At 37.5% G+C, this 19816-nt stretch overlaps 2 protein-coding genes and 1 long non-coding RNA gene across 3 annotated transcripts in view; 1 reads left to right on the top strand and 2 right to left on the bottom strand.

Moving 5' to 3' along the window:
• On the top strand, positions 1-18746 carry LOC143169944 (uncharacterized). Its single transcript, XR_012996974.1, has 4 exons — positions 1-372; positions 16624-16727; positions 17452-17539; positions 18681-18746. It is a non-coding gene; the product is annotated as an uncharacterized LOC143169944 (long non-coding RNA).
• TSHB (thyroid stimulating hormone subunit beta) lies at positions 5971-15669 on the bottom strand. Its single transcript, XM_076357945.1, has 3 exons — positions 15522-15669; positions 7050-7212; positions 5971-6291 (listed from the first exon to the last, which is right to left on the bottom strand). Exons 2-3 carry the CDS (start codon positions 7209-7211, stop codon positions 6049-6051), a joined length of 405 nt encoding a protein of 134 aa, XP_076214060.1. The 5' UTR covers position 7212; positions 15522-15669; the 3' UTR covers positions 5971-6048.
• Positions 18351-19816, bottom strand: part of SYCP1 (synaptonemal complex protein 1) — a 26988-nt gene continuing 25522 nt past the window's right edge. Inside the window, exons 29-31 of the mRNA XM_076357787.1 lie at positions 19315-19458; positions 18857-18943; positions 18351-18771 (exon numbers count right to left, since the gene is read on the bottom strand). Of these exons, the coding sequence (XP_076213902.1) occupies positions 18628-18771; positions 18857-18943; positions 19315-19458 (375 nt within the window). The 3' untranslated portion in view covers positions 18351-18627. The remainder of the gene's footprint in view (positions 18772-18856; positions 18944-19314; positions 19459-19816) is intronic.

Genomic DNA, 19816 nt, shown 5'->3' on the forward strand with positions numbered 1-19816 from the left:
CCTCCTCCGGCGGCGAACTCCCCCTCTCCGTACGAACCGGAGGGAAGCTGCGGGCTGCGCGGTTGCATTTTCATTCCCCAACCTCAGACGTGTTAATTCGTTTGGGATTGTGCTGCTCAAAATCGACCGCAGCGTGGCTGCCGCTGAGCACCTGCGTCGGGGGCCTTCTGCGCTGGGCCGCGAGGGCCGGCCGGCCGCAGGAGTCGAGGGGGAGCGGCCGCCCCAGCATATGAGCCCCCGAGCCCGCGGCGTTTCCACGCTCCTTGTTACGGGTGGTTAGTAGTCGCATGAAGCCCAGGCGCTTGGCTGTAAGCTGGTTAGCAGCAAAGAAGCTGGAGTGAGAGGACGACCCAGTCTCCACGCCTTCCCCGGGTAAGAGGGGCCTAGCGAACGCGACAGTAATGTCGGTATTGAAGGGGAGGCCGATGACGTTCAAAGGACAAATTTGCCTCCGCGTGGATTCTGATCGACCAAGCCCCCTATAAACCTGCTTTGTGTTCTGTGCTCACATGCTTTTCTGTTACCTCCTCGCCAGAATTAAGATGTTGAGAAGAGGTAAGGTTGTTAGGATTGTCTGCAAATCCGTTGCTTAGTTATGTGAAAAGGCATCTTACAAACACCTGACCCTAAGGAATCATCACCTCAGTAGAGTGCTATCACCGGACCTGAGGGCCTTAAAGTTGAACACAAATACCGCAGTAAGGCCAAAGGGACAAAGTGTCCCGAGGGCATGTAAATGTATATTTAAATAGGTGCATTAACACAACCCAAATGTCTTAATTTGGATTTTCCTTAAGTGTAAAAGAAGTCATGTTACTTATTTTCCTCTCGGTGATTTTGCATAGACGTTAACCATAAAAGTAGACTGCTGTTTTTTGCATGCGTATTGTTCATACTGAAGACAAATCTGTCAGTCCCAGCCATAAGGGAGCATTATTACAGTTTTGCAGTGCTGCTTATTGCTGTAAGTGACACTAGTTCCCTTTTTTATTTTACTAAGTGCAAGTGCTGCTTAATAGTAAGCTGACTTAAATTTTCCTGTGCTAAATACCCTTTTTAAAGGCTCGGACACCTTGAGAAGGCACAGTCTGATCTCAAAGCTGAAAATTTTGTTTCTTTGCTATTTACTAGGTAACATAATTGCTGCTTTGTTGGGTAAATACCTACTTCCTAATTTTTTCCTATCATTCTCTATGCTTTTCACAAACTAGAGAGTAGCAATTAATGTTGCAGCTATTTGCTGAGAACTTGGGAGTCCACAGCTCTTTCGCATGCTGTCACTACACGGTTTTTACAGTTGTGTTGGGGGCTGGGGAGTACCAGACTTTCTCACCGCCAGAAAGTCTTTTGTAACTTAATTGAAACTAACCTCTCTTGGTCCAACAGTTGTAGAAGTAGTCTTGTATATATTTAGCCGTAACTGGATTGTTTAAACCATAGGTGTAAGGGATGTATCTTACAGAAGTAGGGCTCCTACTGTTCCTGCAAAATCCTCTGTATTTTCTATTAAACGGTGTTTTTGGAGAATTTAAATTTTGAAACCTTGCCTGCAAAGGCATTTCTTTATCACCAAATTATACATATGACAATTACAGTTCATGCCTTCTGTAGAATTCATGACAAGCATGCAAATGCTGTCAGCTTATTATTGCAGTTGCCCTGGACAAAGCTTTTGCTATTACCACAGAATGGTGGAGGTTGGAAGGAACCTCTGGAGGTCATCTGGGCCAACGCCCCTGCTCAAGGAGGGCCACCTAACAGATTCCCTTAGTCTTTCACAGAGGCTTCGCTGCAGCTGAAATAAAATGAAGGTGTTTGGAATAGAGTATCAGATTCCAGGAACATTCATGAAAACTGCAAAACGGAAAGCAAGATTTTCCCAAGGAAATTAGAATTCATATTTGTATCCTGTGAATTCTGGTTCCTTTATTTATCATTTCAAGCAAAGTGGGAGCTACAATCACATTCCTAAAAATGAACTTGCGTAAACAAGAAAAAAAATATACCTTGCATCTCAGTAGTATTTTTAGGTGTCGTGGTTAATTTGACCCTGGTAATTCATGAGAATGCAGTCAAGCTGACAGGAGATTACTGTTTCAGACCCTTTTTTGCCAGGGATGGGAACATTGCTTGTGTAATATTCTAGATCATTCATGTTTTGTATATGTCAGAGTTCTGATTTTCAGTTTGATTAAATTGTTTTAAGTACTTTGATTCATCTTAATGGCCTTTCTGAGTGTAATATTTAATTTAAAAATGGAAGCTAGTAGAATTTTATAAAAATGAGCAGTAATGAGTTTACAACACAGTATGTAGTATTAACTAGGAATCTGATCGTTTGCCACATACTGACAATTTCTTGTCTGTCATATGTTTTGCATTTCAATCTCAGTAAACTTTGATCATCAGATTAAAAACTCATCTTGTTGGTCAGAAAAAATGTTTACAGACTGATTTATTTCTCTCTCATGCTTTGAATGGAGTTGGGATTAACTAACCTGTTTAATAGGTGGTGGTGGCACAAACAGGTGCTGCCATGGTTGTAACTGATGCAATACAGTGTAGGATTAGAGCTGGGTAATGAATGTATCAGTAGGCTGGAATTACTATTTAGACTTTGCTCCTGTACATGAGAATAAGATTACATGCAACAAGCATGGCATACTAGATTATTTTGTCTTCATGATCCCTGCTGCAAAAGAAGAATAATATTACCATTCCATAATCTTTTCTCCCTCTATGTTAGAAAGGGCTTATTCTATGTAAAGAGATGGTGGTAGGACATTGGTCCTGAAACATGCCAGATCATTATCACCTTTCCCATGGAGATGTTGAATTTTCAGTTACAGGATGCCAGAAGAGCGAGCAATTGAATATATATTTATCATCCTCACAGAGTACGTGTTTTGTTTGAGCATCTGTTTCTAAATATTAATTATTTGATGTTTCTGCTAAAAATTAACTTTTACACTTTTATGCAAAACTTCAAGACACTGAGTGTTGTGGCAGTTGGCATTGTTTCAGGTTGTACCTTTGATTGCTTGAGGGCTATATACAATGTAAGTCATTTTTTGTACATAGCATATGGGTCCTGGAAGGGAGGGCGGGGGGGCAGAGAGAATTCTTGAGATGAGAAAGGGTGGAGAGCGGGCCACTGATGTCTTCAGTGCTAGTTCCTAACCTCTGTGAGGTACAGGTTAGTAACTGCTACTTTTCATAAGAAATTGCATGAGTGAATGGAGATACTGCTATGGATGGTGGCAAGAACATCAAATATTCCAGCGTCACCCTTAATGAGGGTGAAGAAGAGCAAGAACTGGATTTTCAGGAGAAAACTTAAGGAAATAAGTTACTTCCTGCTTCATTTCAGCATCACAGTACCTTGTGAGTAAGGTCTGCTGTTCAGTACCTGGTTGAAAGTTTGTAGATATCACCCCACTGCTAACTAAAGTGTGTAATGTCAAACCTGCTGTGCTCAGAAGAATAGCACACTCTTAGCAACTGGGTTTATGCAGAGGCCATTAAAAGACTTTACAAGAGCCTTAGGGCCCTCTTGCCAAGATAGGACATTTCTTACTTCCTTTTTAATACTTTTAATCTGTTAACTATGGAATGCTATGTAAACTTAACATATGCTTATCCTAGGACTGTTGCTTTTTCTGTCATCTACTTTCCCTCGTTTGCACACTGAATAGTATAGGAGACTATAAAAATTAAAGGAGGAAAAAAAAAAAAGCCCTGCCCTATTGATTTTTCCTAACTGGTTATGTAGTTGTCTCTGGATGCTGTTAACAGTCAACCCCTAAAATGAACTCTTCACAATAGTTCCCTGCTTGCCTCTGGGCTTAACCATGGAATGGCACCTCGTGCTGCTCCATAAAAAGTAATCAAGTGAAACTCTTGGGAAGGTAGATAAACAGTTTTAAGGTCTAATTGGCACTTGCCAGCACCATGAGGCTTTTCCCAAGAAGAAATACTGATGTTTACAGTAATACACCAGAATTTTAAAAGGTCAAAGAATGTATAGCAGATGTATGCAACTTCCCTCCCACACAAACAAAACTGAAACTTTATGTTAATACCAACAAAAGCAGGAGTACATTAGTAGGTGTGTCATTGGTTTCTGCCGCCTTCTGGTTTTGCTGGAAACAAAAATAAACAGAAAGACAGACAAATAAAAGATCTATGCCAACAGCTGGATGTAGAGTGGCTCTGAGGGTTATCAGCAGGTTAATTCTCTGTGGGCACAATGGCAATCTTTGAGTATAGTTGGCGGTTCAAGCTGGGCATAACAAGTTGGTCTTCATCTTCCTGGCTCTAGGGGCTGTTTGGGTCTATTACTTGCCAAAATAAAGCAAATCTCTGCCTGGATAACTGAAAGAGCACGAATGCTGCTCTCCTGATAACCTTTGGATAAATCTGTTCCACTCAATACTCCACTTTAAAAGTGAAAATTGTTTTTCATAGACACATTTACAATCATTGAACAACTAAGAGCACTATAGTGAAGTAACCCACTTTACAAGGCAAAACACATGGCTGGGAAGGGGTGAAAAAAGACAAAGCTATTGCAGTGATTTAACATTAGTGGGATGTATTACCTGAAAATTGTATTCAATGGGGTTTTGAACCTTTAGTGCATCTACACAAAGCTGCAAATTCTTGGCTCTGAAATAGTTTTTTTTTTTTTTATACATGACACGTTACATAGTTAAAAATCCTTTTACTATCATTTATTTTATTTACACACTTAGATTTTTTTTTTTTTTCCTGGCTGCATTTGCAAAGACATACAGAATGGTAGTGCTGTTCCTCAGCTAAGGAAGCATGGAGAATTTTATTTTTTGTCAGCCCTGTTCATGCCTTCACTGTAGTCTTGCTGTCCCGTCTACAGTACTCATGGATCAGCAGAGATGACATTTACTTGAGCAGGCACAATTTAATCAAACTGTGATTTCATCACTCCTGTTGTAGGTAATAGAGGTGAGGGGCAAAGTTGCAACTCTGTCACTGGATTCTATAAGCTTTTGTACTTTATTTTGGAATCACTTAAATCAGGTGGAAACTAGCTCTCATTCTCAGGGATTGGTTTAGTACAATCATAGCTTGCCACAGATTATCAGGTCCAATGAAACAATAGCACTCATGAGGGGCAGGGAGGGGGGAATCTCAGTGGAAAGGAAACATTTGTTAGTTTACATTTATTTCCTTACTCTGGGTCTGCACTTCTCACCTGTGCATGTTCAGCACACAGGGTGGGGCTCCGCTCACTTTCCCATGCACAAGGGAACAGCTGAAACAGTGGGGAAAAATTTTTTCTGAGTTTTACTTTAAGTTTGATGGTACTACACTCCCCCTCTGGAGAACAGAGTAGCAAGATTTGAAGCTTCACTGATTCTTCAGTGCTCACAGAGACAAGTTTTTTCAAACAATGTACTTAATAGAAAAGAGAGGCTTACTCCACTAGCGCAGACATGAAAAAGTATGCCTAATGAACACAGGTCTGGACAACAGTGGTGATGACATAGATCTATAGTGTAGATAAGCAAACTGTATGTGCTTAGTCCCTGTTGACTACACTGAAGCTAGGGTCCTCAAAAAAACCTATTATTACATATATGGAAAAATACCGTTGCTAATATGAAGGCTGTAAGTATATGTCAAAATCTAATTAAAGTGTTCAATACTAAGAGTATGCGTTGCCTTTTTTTTAACTCTGAAATGTATCAGCTGTTTTGTCTCTGAGCATCTCTTCACAAAATACTTGGGATTTATGAGCAAAGGCTTATACATACACAGTCATTTCTCCTTCTTCCCCAAAGTAAATTACAGGTGGGTTCTAAATACAAACCTGCAGACCTATGATTCTGCTCTGTGCGTGTCACAGAACATCCAGTTAATTGAACTAACTAGTAATACACTAACTAGTAATACATCTTTAGAATAAAACTTTGTGCACACCAATTTGCAAACCTGTTATGAAATACACTTTTATTTCTGTTTAGTTGTGAGCAGAGAGGTACATTTCGACCGCATTCTGTTGGAAGCTTACATGTTACAGAGCTTCTGTGGTTTAGTGCAATAGTTTGTCCTAACCTTCTCATGAACACAGTCACTATAATCAGTGTTGCATTTACCACACTTGCAGCTCACAGCCACAGGGTAGGAATAATAAGGGATGGTGTGATGAGGACAGCCCGGAATCAGTGCTGTTTGATACAACATCTCTTTGTATGTGCACACGTTCTGGGACAGAGCACTTTTGAGTAGCAGCTTCTTGCCATTGCTGTCCTACAAAAGAAAAAAAGAAATGTGTTGTTTCACTGAAGCATACATGAGTGTCAGAAGACTTCCTTTGACGTTTTCTCAAACGTGCAGAAAGCAAACCTCTTTACACTTAGATGGGCTCTGATATTTTCAGCATACTTCTGTTCAGATCTGTAATTTTGAATCTGCATGTGATTGGGGCTCGCTACCCCTGTAGATATGTTCACCTTTTACGGTTTTAACTAACCTGCTTGGCTCAGAGTGCTAACAGTGCTTTGTAATCGGTATTGGCTACCTACTGACCAAGGTGGAACTTAAAATGCTATGTTGAAAAGTGAAGCTCAAGCATAGTGTTTGGCATGCCTACATGCGAGATATTCTCCACAGCTAGCTGTCATAACAGCTAGCTTTGTGGCACTGTGGGAGTAGAAGTTACCCAAGTCATTTACATTAAATAACAGTGACTAAATACAATCTGCTTCTCACCTGTTCCATCCTGACCCCACAAACTGACTACAGAGGTTCTGCAGTGACAGCAGCAGTCAGTTCTCTGCTATGCCACTGGTGTTACAAACTCCGTAGTTCTGGAGTCTTGGCATTTCTCATCTATACCCTTGCAAAAAGCTAACCTGAAAACACGATGATAGTGTGATTTTTCTGTCTGTGACAAACATTATTAGAATTGGATCATTTACACACAATTTTCCAGAGCGAATAGGCACTTGTTTTGCAGTGATGGTCATTATAGAAACAACTGCCTAAAACAGAGTAATGCCTTGTACCCGAGTCATGCAAAATCCAGCGCAGATGGTGGTGTTGATGGCCAGGCAGTAGGCACATTCTCTTTTCTCCACATGGATTATATACTCAGAAGGAGCACAAAGTGATGCTGTTTGATCGAAAGTCAGGCCAAAGAGGAGAGACATCACAAAGAAAGGACTCATGCTAGATGGGGGAGAAACAAACAAACAAAAGCAAACCCTAAGTAAAATTAGATATACCTTCCAGCCCTTTTCTCAGAATTTGACAAGAACAGTTATGATAGTCACAGACTAGAAGTAATCTTAACTTTTTTAGCTATAGCCTGACAAATTCTTTCCAGTCTCAGACGTTTAATTGAAATAGTACTAACCACTAAACAGAAAAGAAGGGTAAACAGGCCATTAACAACATATAACAAATTCACTTTTTCCCCACTAAAGCATATTACATGGAACTTTTCATTAACAAGTGATAAAATGCTGACACAGAAAAATCACAGGAACTAAAGGATTTGAAAATGTGACATATGTGAGAGAACATGAGCTCTAGAATTAACCAGAGATGCTAAAATAATCTCACTGGTTTAAATAATTTTCTAAAGAAAGCATCTTATAAAATGTTCACGAGAAAAAGAAACAGCTGTGCATATCAAGCATACCACTGTATTTTTTACTTTCCAGTTGGCTTAGAGGCATGATGAAGTGGGAACACTACCAAGAATTAAATAATAGATTCAAGCAAATTACAATTAAGAACATCAGCAAAGAGTTCAAATCAATGAATCCCCACTTTATCTGTCTGTTGTGCTGACCTCATTTCTCAGACCTGCTGGGGGATCCCGAGAACAAAGCTTTGATTAGCTCCGAGACAATTCCAGGGTCTACTCTATAAACTACAAACTTTAAATGACAGCATCTACAAATATATGGACATCACCCTCTAGTCTCTTCCAGCTGTCAGTTTCCCATAGCAAAAGCCATTCATTACACAGTCTGGTTTACCCTGTAGCTGCAACAATGCAAGTCTGGAAAGACCAACCTCTTGTCAGCTGAATTCTTCCCTATTACAGGAACCTGATTCTGCCTTGCGCTGGGAGAGGCAGTGACCCAGCACAAGCTCTGTGTGTGCTTTATACTCTCCACGCTAATTCCAGGCTGATCTTCCTGTTTATATAATTGCATTTGAATTGCTGCTTTCTTATCGCAAAGTCATCTATTGAAAATTCATACTGAACCACAAAGCAAATGTGATAGGAACAAATGTGTCCATAATATCCTAACCTGGAAACTGGAGCTGGAAATGTAATTATTTTAACAGTCATTTTCTTCTCAGGCTTTTAAACTAACCACTGCTTTAAAAAAAGTTATTATTGGTTAATTTAATCACTACATAGGAGAGCAACATCATGACAGGAAGGCTAGCATGGAAATGGAGTCATCCTGAATCACATATGACTAATTCTACACCTATGTTTTACGGAAGTTTAATGAAGTCTGGTTCACTCAGTTTGCTCATTACCAGGCAGACACAACTGAGAGATGCAGTGCACATAAACACACAAAGTAACAAATCTCAAATCAAAGCAATTGCTCTACAGTGTGGTTAGGTACAGCCTGACTTACCTACTCAAACACACTGAGAAATTACCTGGCCTTGAACCTACTGAGCAAATATTGAAGTAACAAGCGATTCACTCTGAAATAATAATTGATAGGGGAAAAACTTTTAAGAAACCACTCCTTGTAGCACAATGAGAAGCAAAATATTGCACCAACACCAGTGAAACTGAGATGTCCACACGAGGGAAAAACACTCACATTTAGGGCTTTGTGGAACACCTGGGAGGAGCAAAAGTAAGAAAGGGTAGAGTCAGCATGCACGTCTTGCATTGATTCAGCACAAAGCCACTGTCCTCTACTGCTTCATCAGCGTCTGGCCACCTTCTCGCTGTGCTTATTCACTGCAGCTCTGTTAACACCTACCCTTTCACTTAATTGCCTAACTACATTTGGACTTTGGTCTGATATATGTCTTATGCAGGTGAACCACATTCTTGATTTACATAGCCATAAGAAATATGATAAAGTTGAGTCTGAGCTGGTAAATATGGCCACTTTGGGCTGTTGGAGGAGTGATCCAGTCAGTCCTGACTGGTGTTTAGCTAATTCCTGAATAATATTGTCTCCTTTTCCTGTGGTTTCAGACTACTGCACACAGCTTTGTGTCCTGGACTAATTCTCCAAGGGTTTTTTTGGATAACATAATAGAGTTCTTGTTCTATTAAGACTAGCCAAATGCTTTCTGTTTTCATGGAGTCTTTAATTATGGGTTAATTTCTACCATATAACTTCTCAGGAATTAAATATAACTCTTTCTGGCTTAAGGACATGAGCAGAGCATTAATTGTACTCTCAGTAACATCTGTCCATCTACACTTAGCAACAGAAGTATAACACTGTTATTTTGCTACTACTCCAATACGTTATTTACCTCTATATTTTTCTGACATATTTTAAATGCAGTTAAACATACAGGCGATATGAGTATACACATACATACACGCATATGTAGATAATGTGTGTGTATATATATACACACACATACACTAGATATACACATATACACTACATATATATGTATGGGTTTGATTATTTAAAACTTTAATCACAGAAAAATATGTTCATTCTTGGAAAATCTTAAGAGTATTTCAAAGGAGACAATGATCCTGAAAGGAATAGGAAACAATTCATAAAACTAAATCCTGGAGAGGACAAAAAGTGCCCAAAATAAGAATAAAAAATGGCATTCCTAAAGCAAGAATATCGCATGTGACCCTTGCATGCATAGCTGAACTAGGTACAGCTGATTCTTTTCTCTAAAGATTTCACAGTGATTTACAAGCAGAGCGTTAGGCAATTTGACCTATATTTGTATACACTGGTTCTGACAGGAAGACCCCCCCACATCCAGGTTTAAAGAGTCCTCAACATATCCTATAAGAGTATAGGCAGAGTAAGATCAGAGTATGAAGGCGTATATCCTTTGCTGCTTCAAAGCACCCATTTCTCTGAAAGTCTATCATAGTGAAGATGAAAAAGAGAATGCAACAATAAAAACTATAGCAATGAGAAAAAAAGGAAAACAAACAACAATCACCATTAGAAGCGAGAAAATGTAGAAACCTCACATGGGAAGCTGGAGACTGGGAAATAAAATTCTGTCAGGACGGAGGCCAACAGTAATGTCAAGGGACATCACTAGACGAAGACAAGCTGTTGATGCAGGGTAAGTGCAAAGTCTTCAGTAAGTACACGTGCATTTGAAAATGTAGTGGCTGAACAACCAACATACATATTTGCAACAAAAATTATTAAATAAATAGTATAAGGAATAAATAGTTTAAAATCAACATCATTAGCTAGCTAATGCTAATTTCAACAAGTCTTGAAATACTGCAGAAATTTCAAAACATTAAGAAAAGTGTTAATATTATGCCAATATTTAAAGAGAGAATGTTGACCCAAGTAACTCTCAACCAGCTAGCCTGACATCTATCCCTGATAAATCAGGTAAAATAACAGAAAGTTGATACAGGATTTGAGCAATAATGAATTAACGGATGAGAACATAATTAATGCCTGTCAAGATAGTGTTACATAAAATAGGTCATGCCACACAAACCTGATTTCATTCTTTGAGGTGATTACAAATTTGGTTGTTAAGGCAACTACATAGATGCAATGTCCTTAGTTCCATCTGTCCAGAGCTCTACTGTCATGAAGATTTAGAGCTATTAGGCAGAGCCCAATGTGGTGTATGCTGAATGTTGGGAATTACTAATTGCTGGAGCAGGTAGTATAATTTCAGCAGTGCATTTATTCACTGCAACTTTTTTACCCAGCCTCTGAATGCACTGCAGTGCATTACAGAAATATCTGACCAAGTATTAAGAATGAAAATTCATTTATCTCAAAGCACAATAAATTAGTCTGAGTGGACCTTGAGACTAATGTGACTACTGTTGCTCATGCTCAGGTTAGCTCCACACTGATACAGACACAGAACCTCTTGGCTACTACCTCTTCCTTGCTGGCATCACGTTAGCCTGCCCATCGGTCAGAGGTGCACTAAACATCACCAGAGTGAGAGACACATTCACATCTCTTCAGTAATTCACACAAACTATTACGCTGGTAGAAAAACGTTTCCTTAATTGTCCTTCTAGATGTGACCATAGAGTTGATTCACTACTGACCTCTCTAAATACTTGATGGGAGTGAGATCCCACTACCTACTGGGAGCAGCAACACAAAAGACTTTGGCAGGACAACAAAGTCCAGTGTGGCAATCGAGTGCCTGAGGCTTCCTTCATACAGTTTCCTAAAATCCATAGTTAAAAGTCTGATGCTTATGGATCCATTTCTTTGGTTGCCCCCCCGCTGACCTGCAGACTATTCAGTGATAGAAATTTTTAATGTGCTTTTACAGCCATCAGCTTTGCAGCCCTGTTCTGGAACAGCCAGTTACACTGTTAATTATTTATCTTTAACCTTTCTGTTAACTAAACCAATCCATTCACTGACATCAGTTATTTTACACTTTCATTAAGTGAAAGACAGTATGCTGATGTTCTACAAGAAGTGTTTTAAGTGGTCTCTGTAAAGAGAATTCAGTAATCATAAAATTCTTGGGTTCATTACCCAGGAATCTCTGTAATGGGCTTGAGAAATTCAGTGCATACCAGAAGCTGATATGTAAAAGTAATTTAATAAGATTCTCTGTCACTGACCAATGCCTAAGATAAAAGTAGGAACAATGAGGAAAAGTTATCACACATTATTCCTCCTCGCTCTTCCCCTGTTAGTAGTACAACACAATGAAAACTTTGTGATCTTATGAGCAGGTTAACTTCTAGAGTAACTCTTGTTTCCACTGCATATAGCACTGTGGATATTAAAATAAAAACATGTCCATACTTGCAAACAACAGAGAATTAGAAGCTATGCTGATGAAAAACAGACAAAGCCAAATCAGATTTCTGAAAAGATTAGTATTCTGGTAGAGGAATTATTTCCAACCCCATCCTGTTGCAGACCTCCGCTGATAAAAGGAAATAAGATCCCAATATGCTGCCATAGAAACAAGTGGTTTTGCCAGGTTTTGCATTTAAACAGACCATGGCTGCTGAATTTCCAAAGCTAATCTGTCTATTGCAAGTCTCTGTAATAGCGTGAAACATAGCTCTCATCTCTTAAATTTATAGATTCACAGATGACTGCTCTTCTCTTTCTTTCCTAGGATTAGCTGTAGCATTTCCTATCAACCACAGATTAAAACAGCAATTCTCTTTGTTCTCTTTGCATATCATATGCCAACAATCTTTATTTATGGTCTGAAAATACTTCATAATCCTATTTGCTGTTTGGCTCATATGATAGACCACTTTGTATTTAGTTTAATTTCTTTGAAAAGTGCTAGATATTTCTGTTATTCTAAGATACACAACAGCTACACTGAGGACAAAATTAAAAAAACCCCAAACAACAACAACAAAGACAAGCCAGAAGCCTTCTGCAATATTATCAAGGATTAATGACTATATCCACCCAATATCACAACAACGCTAAGGGGTAAAAATCACAGACACTTTTCAGTTTCTAAGGGTTGTATTGCTCTCCTGATTTGACTGGCAATCTGATAAGCAGTCAGTAGGTAATCAGAGAAGATCTTCACTGATGAAGATCTGGTATGGAGACTTGACACTATGCGTATACAATTGACTTTTTTTAGACCAGAATTTAAGCTAATAATATATGCTCAGTACGAACATTGGGGTATGTTTGTTTCTCCTTTTAAGCTTTGAGCATGCAGCCCTGTCAGATGCTGCTCTTACCCAACATGCATTCCTCTCCTAGGCAATCTCACATGCCCACCTGAAAAAGAAGTGTCTACCACAGCTATGACAGACTGTGAAGCCCACCAAAGTGAACGCCTCCCAGTAAGGAAGCCACTCTAAGATTCCAACTAAAAATTTAAATGGCTGTAAGGAAGGAAAAGGGAAGACTCTTTTTCTTCATGAACCCTCCCCCCTGATACTCCTGGTAAAAGCAAGGCAAACGAAATTAAATACTTTGATATCTAGGGACAGAAAAGGTTGTAGGAATAACACTGTTATTTGTACTGTTTCTTTCTTATTGGAGACATTTAACTCCTGTAGCATTTTTTTTTTAAATCCTTTTAGTTTAGAAATTTAAAGGAGTATTATTATTATTATTACAGTTTTAGAAATAGTTGTCCTTATAATAACTATCATGCATACCTGAGGATTTTTTAAATACATCTTTTTAATCAAGATTTTAATATCTCCCTTACATATACTTGGGGAAAACTGTTTAAAGCGATTCTTCCAGTACAGTTTCAGATTCTGAAAAAGCTACTTTTTAAAGCCACTGTGAAGTAAGATCAGCAACTGCTGACATGTAACATTCCCCTTCCTCTCATATTACCCAGTTAGTTTCAATCGGATGAGGTCAGCACTAGTGCAGGTATACTGACTAATCTCTAACCCCAGTGCAGCTTCACTGGTTTCCACGGAGACATTCCTGTATTTTGCCCAGCCCTTCAGGGTGGGTATTGGAGAGCCTGAATGAACAGGCACACGCTAAGGCATGGGATCTGTTACTCAGTACTACCTGCAAGTCCATATACTCCTGCATTTGTCAGCTTGGGTGAGTCCTAAAAGTGTGATTTTTCTTAAGATCCATTCTTATTTTCCGCATTCTATTTTGCACTCTCTGCTCTTGCAGCTTTTAAACAAAACAAATTCTTAAATACCATTTGGAAATAACTATCAGTAGTGTCGAGTGACAATTATAATGTACCTGGAAGTGCTTGCATATGCCAGCCCTGTACTGTAGTTTTAAATTCTGGCAGTGGTTACATTCTTCTTTTTTAAGTAAGATACAAAATGTGGATTTTCTCAAGTTGTCAGAATAACCTTGTGGTCTGATTTGAAATACTTGGAATATTGTATCAAGTTTTGTCACAATTCTAGAGTATTCCACTTCATGACACAGTACATAATAAAAAACACTGTTGCTACAATACGCTGTACATTTAACAACAAAGAAAACAGACCAGAGATATATTTTTGGACCACTTGCTGGGAGAAGGCCTTTCTTTATACAGTGCTACCACAAGGTATGAGTCTCTTGCTGAATCTCTCAGTATTATCCAGTATAGAAGTTAAATATAAGTACTGGGTAATAACAAGGGTTGGAACATTCATTTAAAAAAAATTCAACTTTTGAGTAAATCCCCAACATTCTGTACTAATGAAATAAGTTAGTAATTTTGAAATTTCCTGTGCTTAATAAAGCCATGATGGACAAGTGATACTGACTTGACATTTGAATATTCTATGAGAGATCCAAGACAAGCATTAGAATAGCTAAATGCTCATTATTTGTCTTCTTAGACTTAGAACTGAATTTTCAATTCAACTTTTCAGGCTTTCCCTTCTTCTGCTTTTGTTTTAGGCTGTTGTAACAAACAGATGTACTAAAAAGTTGTTACTTATCATACAGAAAAAATAATTCTCAATTAAAAGCAAGTATCTGCACCAGAAATTTGAGATCAGGCATTAAACATATGGCCAAGATAAGTATTTAAATTGAATCAGCTCTTTTTTTTAATACATACATTTTACAATCTATAGACCCAGGGCTACTCAGTTATCCATTAAGTAAATTCAAGGAAAACTATTATTTGTTCCCAAAGCAATTCAGAAAAAGAGGAAAGAGCAGATTAAACAAATAAACCCGCTGCTGAACAAAAAGAGACAATACAATGAACAGAATTCAACCTATGCATTTTCCAATCCTTCTCACTTGTTGTTACTTTATGGCAAAGGACTTTGTTCAGGCCAAAGATTATATATTTCATATAAAAGAGACCATACAAACAAATACACAGAGTGGATCTGGAAAAACAATAGCAACAAGTTTTATAGCATCCAGTATTTCAGCTAAAGTCAATCAAACCAAGGTGCAAAATGCAGCTATCAGCTAGAATACAAAAAGGATCAGAATGGATAGAAGCAGTTCCTCTGCTTTAATAACCACATTACATCTGGCACATGTTGCATGTAACACCATTCACCACACCAAGAAGTCTTCCGATATCACAAGGCTCAAGTTGGTTGTCACTCTGCCACCTACATTTCTATCATTTAAAAGAGCTGTGAGTCAAGCAACATCAGAAATGCTGAAATCAAGCAATCACCTTTTCACAACCATACCAGTAAACATCCTTGAAGCTCTGACTCCAAACCATACAACCCAGGCTTCAGGTAGGTGTCACTACATACAACAGCAGCATTTCCTTGAATTGCTGGGGCCAGACCTGATTATTTTAGTTGAAGCCACAGTACAGATGAAGAGCTGCATCAAGAACTTGATGACAATGTAAAAGTTTGAAGGACTAGGACATACCGTTCTGTGAATGGGGGGGACTGAAGAGGTGAGAGCAGGAAAGTGACAGCATCTGCCTTAGAAAAAAAAAGGAAAAATATTTAAAGTACTAGAGAAAAATAAAATTGCACACATGGTAAACAAGGATGACAGGAAGAAAGCAAGAAGATGTGGTAGGCCAGAGCATTGCTCACCCTCCTTGAGGAAGTATTTGACAGAAAAGGAACTGGAGAACTGTGTTAGCAATGTTATGAAGGAAAGTAATAATATATACCAACATTTCCAAATGGTTGTTTTAAGTGAAGGTAACCTGATATTGACAATCTTCCTGTTGGAAACTGCAGGTCCTCAGCTGCTCCACTGAAAGAAGTAATAAATTGGTATCTGCAGTCATTATCAATTATATTCTTGCTTGGAAGACATATTATACCTCAGACACTGAAGGCCACATCCTCCTTAAAATTATTAGTAAAGACCTAGAGTGAAAAGAAACGTGACAAATATATCATGTATATGTATTTCACTGGAAATAGCACTGAAAAAAAAGAAATATTCTGTTTAATTGATAACTTAATTGATAACTACACTTATTGGCTCACGTTAATATGCATTTTAAAACCTTGTGAAAAAGACATTTAGAAATAAGCTTATCTTACTAATACTTTTAAATAAAGCATATATATAAATATATATATATATATATATATATAAAAAACTCTTACTTGTAGTAAATGGGACTAGCCAATAACAAATATCATGGCTAATGTCAGAATATAGCCTTTAAAACTTTAATAAAATTCCACAGACAAAAGCATCAATATTCACTGCTATAAATAGTTGCTAACTGGTAGCTTTCAATTTTTACTTTTTTAAATTGTGTGCTACCTGAAGGATTCGCAAGCCAAAGCACATGCACTTTTTAATTTTCATTTGCTTTTCCTATGCAAACTGGATTAATGCCTAACATAGAGTTGTTTATATTTTCAGTTTTATTTACCATATATAGTCCATTCACAGAAACAGGCATAGTATGAGGCAAATATGATTTTACCTCCTTCCTAGTTGATTATATTTCCTGTAAGCTTTCTATAGTGGTACTAACAGTATTTTTGTAATTTTGCAGATGATTTATACACTACACCACATGACACACTCATGATATCAAGAGGATTATATGATGTACCACGGATTCACAATCCTGCCATGACAGTCCTGGAAAATAACGAGGTCCTAACTGATTACTTACCATTTGAGTCTAGATGGGGGCAATGCAGGCTTGAGTTTTTACCTGTTTACCTGGACTTTTCTCCACCTTCAAGACGTTTTAATTACCACAAGACTCACTGTGACATGCAGAAACTCCTACAATAGTTAACTAGCATTTCTAATTCTTACTGCTTAAGTTTTTTGTCATTTCTTCTCCTACAATGTCAGATACTGTACATATACCACTATACTGGAAATCATGTTTGGTAGATACCAATTTATTTTTCATGTAAAATCTCAATGAACAATCATTTAAATCCTGTTTTTTTAGCAAGGCATTCAAATATCACATATTCTGGAATTAGCAAAGCTATGAATGTGGATAGGCTACACTTGATGTGGATTTTGATCTTAACTTCCAGATTGCAAAATTACAGTTCATGGATCTACATGTGAGCCATAGCTGAGAAGACTAGATAGTAGAAGTCTCATTATACTCAGAAACAACTGGAATTTTTATTTTTGATTGCTCAGTAACTAGCTTAATAGTCGAGTCTGCATATCTGTTGAAAATGTCCACAACAGCAACAGTCAAAATTAGAAATATGCCATCTTGAAATGAAGTAACAAACCTTGGCAGGTATTTACATCTTGTATAAAACACCACCCCCTATTAAAATAAATGACAAACTGCACATATATGTTGTGTTTCTGCTGACTGCATTTTCTTCTTCTTGCAAAGTAGCTCAAGAGATATTAGGAGGTAACATCCTGAACTAAAATGAAGAATAACTGACTTTGCATGACATTCTCTGTATCCAGTCAAAAAATAGGTAAGTAATGTATCTGGGAGAGGTTTAAATGGATTTTTTCACACTACTTATGGTGAAATAATCTTTCTTGGAAAGAACAGACACCTGGAATTTGTCTGTTATAAGCAGTTTCTCTGTTCTCCATTTGGTCTGATTTATACTATTTAAGCAGATATATTATAAAAAACTCAATATTCCACAAACATATGAAATACCTTACCAGCAAGAAAAGTCATTCTAACTTCTCAGAAAATTTGCTTGCATAACAGATTCCATCTCCAAATATGGAGAAACCAGTATATTCTTTCAGACCTTTGGATGTTACTCTAAACTATTCTTACACGTACATGGCAGAAGCTGTTAGTCCTTAGGAAGGCTGCCTGGTGATTTATCTCTCTGTTCTAATACATAAATCAACAACATTTGGTCCCACACTTTATGTTTCAGATAAACAATTTAATGACATCTTAACATTGTTTTTACAATCTTAAAACATGCATGCATATTTTATTCCTTATGAAGCTGCAATCTTTTTAAACCAAAGTAATTCTATTGAAAATTCAATTTTAAAAGTTTCAAAACTGTTCTAACATACTGAAATAGTAGTTACTGAAAACAGCCTAAAAAGACAGTTCTGACAACATTTAAAATTAACGAAAAAGCAAGACGACTTCAGGTAAAAGTGCATGCATTTTAACAGCTTCACTATTTCTTTCACTAAATAATACCCTTTTGTGAATTATGTATTAAGAAAAAGAGAGTAAATTTAAAAGAACAAAACTGAATTTCTTTAAAACCAGTATTTCTAATGCCGGACTTTTTTTTTTTCTTCTTGAAACAGCTTTCTATGCAGTTATACTTATTTATAATATTAAAAATGGGCTAATTTGTCTCCCACCTTTTTATAGCGTAGGGAATGAAATGTAGAAAATGCCCTGCAGGTTGATGTAGTTATGTACCTATAAAGTATATGTGTATAAAGGAAATGAATGTACTATTAAACATACTGAGCATGACAGAAAAATGCAACAATGTACTAACTCTGAAAGAACACTACTACTGTGGTTGTACTAATCAAATAATGCTAGGGCACTAATCTTTTTTTCATTTTAAGTAAAGAGCTTTTCAGCTTCTTTAATTTTTCTTTTCCTGTCCATTTTAGAAACTGCAGTCCATCCAGCCTCTCGCATTTTTCTCATGGTTGTAAGTTTCAGTACAGAGCCTGGAGTTTTCACGTTTGATGTAGTTGGTTTCTAAGAAAAAAAATAAAGCCATCCATTAGTTTCTATAACCAATTTGATTAACTGTTTGTTTTGATCTGAAGAAAAGCTACGGTACCTTTTTTGGTGTCATGGCATATAATTGTGAAGCCTGAGGATAATCTTTGTACAATTTTTTAAACATTTCTTCCTCTGAGACTATGCTCTTAAATTAAAAATAAAATAGTTACTTAATCACACTATATTAAAAAATATATTTCCTTTCCCCCCAGGAATATTGGGGGGGGGGGGGGGGGGGGGGGGTTTAAGATGTTACTATGAAGCCTCAACAGGTCAATAAAAACAGTGTTAAAAACCATTATAAAAGTTAATACATATTTTTGTATAGTGGTACTCTGTTTGTCATATAGTTACTAATTATGTACATATAAATACAATTCCAGAAAGAACCAGTGAAATAAAAATGGACACATAAATATTGTCTTGGATACAGAACCCCACATGCTTTATATACATTCTTAGATAGAACAGTTCTTTATGCACACTGCTAAGTACACTATTTGTTCTGATTTTTACCAGGAGGTCACTGTGTTCAGAGCTATCTGACTGAGCATCCAGCTGTAGAAGGACTTTTTGCTTTTTCCTCATGCACTGTTCTGAATGCAGATTTGCGCTTTCACTTTGCAGTTTATGTATTGGAGGAGTCTTTATAATATATGTCTGGGGGAAAAAAAAAAAAAGGCATTTAAAATTACATTTTCAGTGGTAATTACAGAATCTAAAACCAAACTCATAACCCAGTTTACAGACTGAGTATCCAGGAAGACACTAGAGAGATGCCGTGAAACAATTATCTTTCCATCCAAAATGTGAAGCAAAGACCCAAACAAAGAAGGGGGGGGGAAATCAAAAATCCTTTTTTTGTTGCCAAACAAGGAATGACAGGAAGCTGTGGAAGAATCAAGTTTTGTGGCACACTATATCTAACTTCTTCATGCTTATCTGCAGAAATTCAGGTTATTCTGAACGGTAGTCACTACATGCAGACTATAACCAACGTTCAAGAGAATGCAAACAA

This window comes from Aptenodytes patagonicus, chromosome 22, assembly GCF_965638725.1.
Source record: "Aptenodytes patagonicus chromosome 22, bAptPat1.pri.cur, whole genome shotgun sequence".
In the NCBI taxonomy this organism is placed as follows: domain Eukaryota; kingdom Metazoa; phylum Chordata; class Aves; order Sphenisciformes; family Spheniscidae; genus Aptenodytes; species Aptenodytes patagonicus.

Bases quoted from the DNA above. Each gene is read 5' to 3' on its own strand.
- TSHB (XM_076357945.1), bottom strand. From the start codon at position 7,211: ATGAGTCCTTTCTTTGTGATGTCTCTCCTCTTTGGCCTGACTTTCGAT. The intron at 6,292-7,049 runs GTACAAGGCATT...TTTCTTTTGTAG, and splicing joins CTGGATTTTGCATGACTCGG to GACAGCAATGGCAAGAAGCT.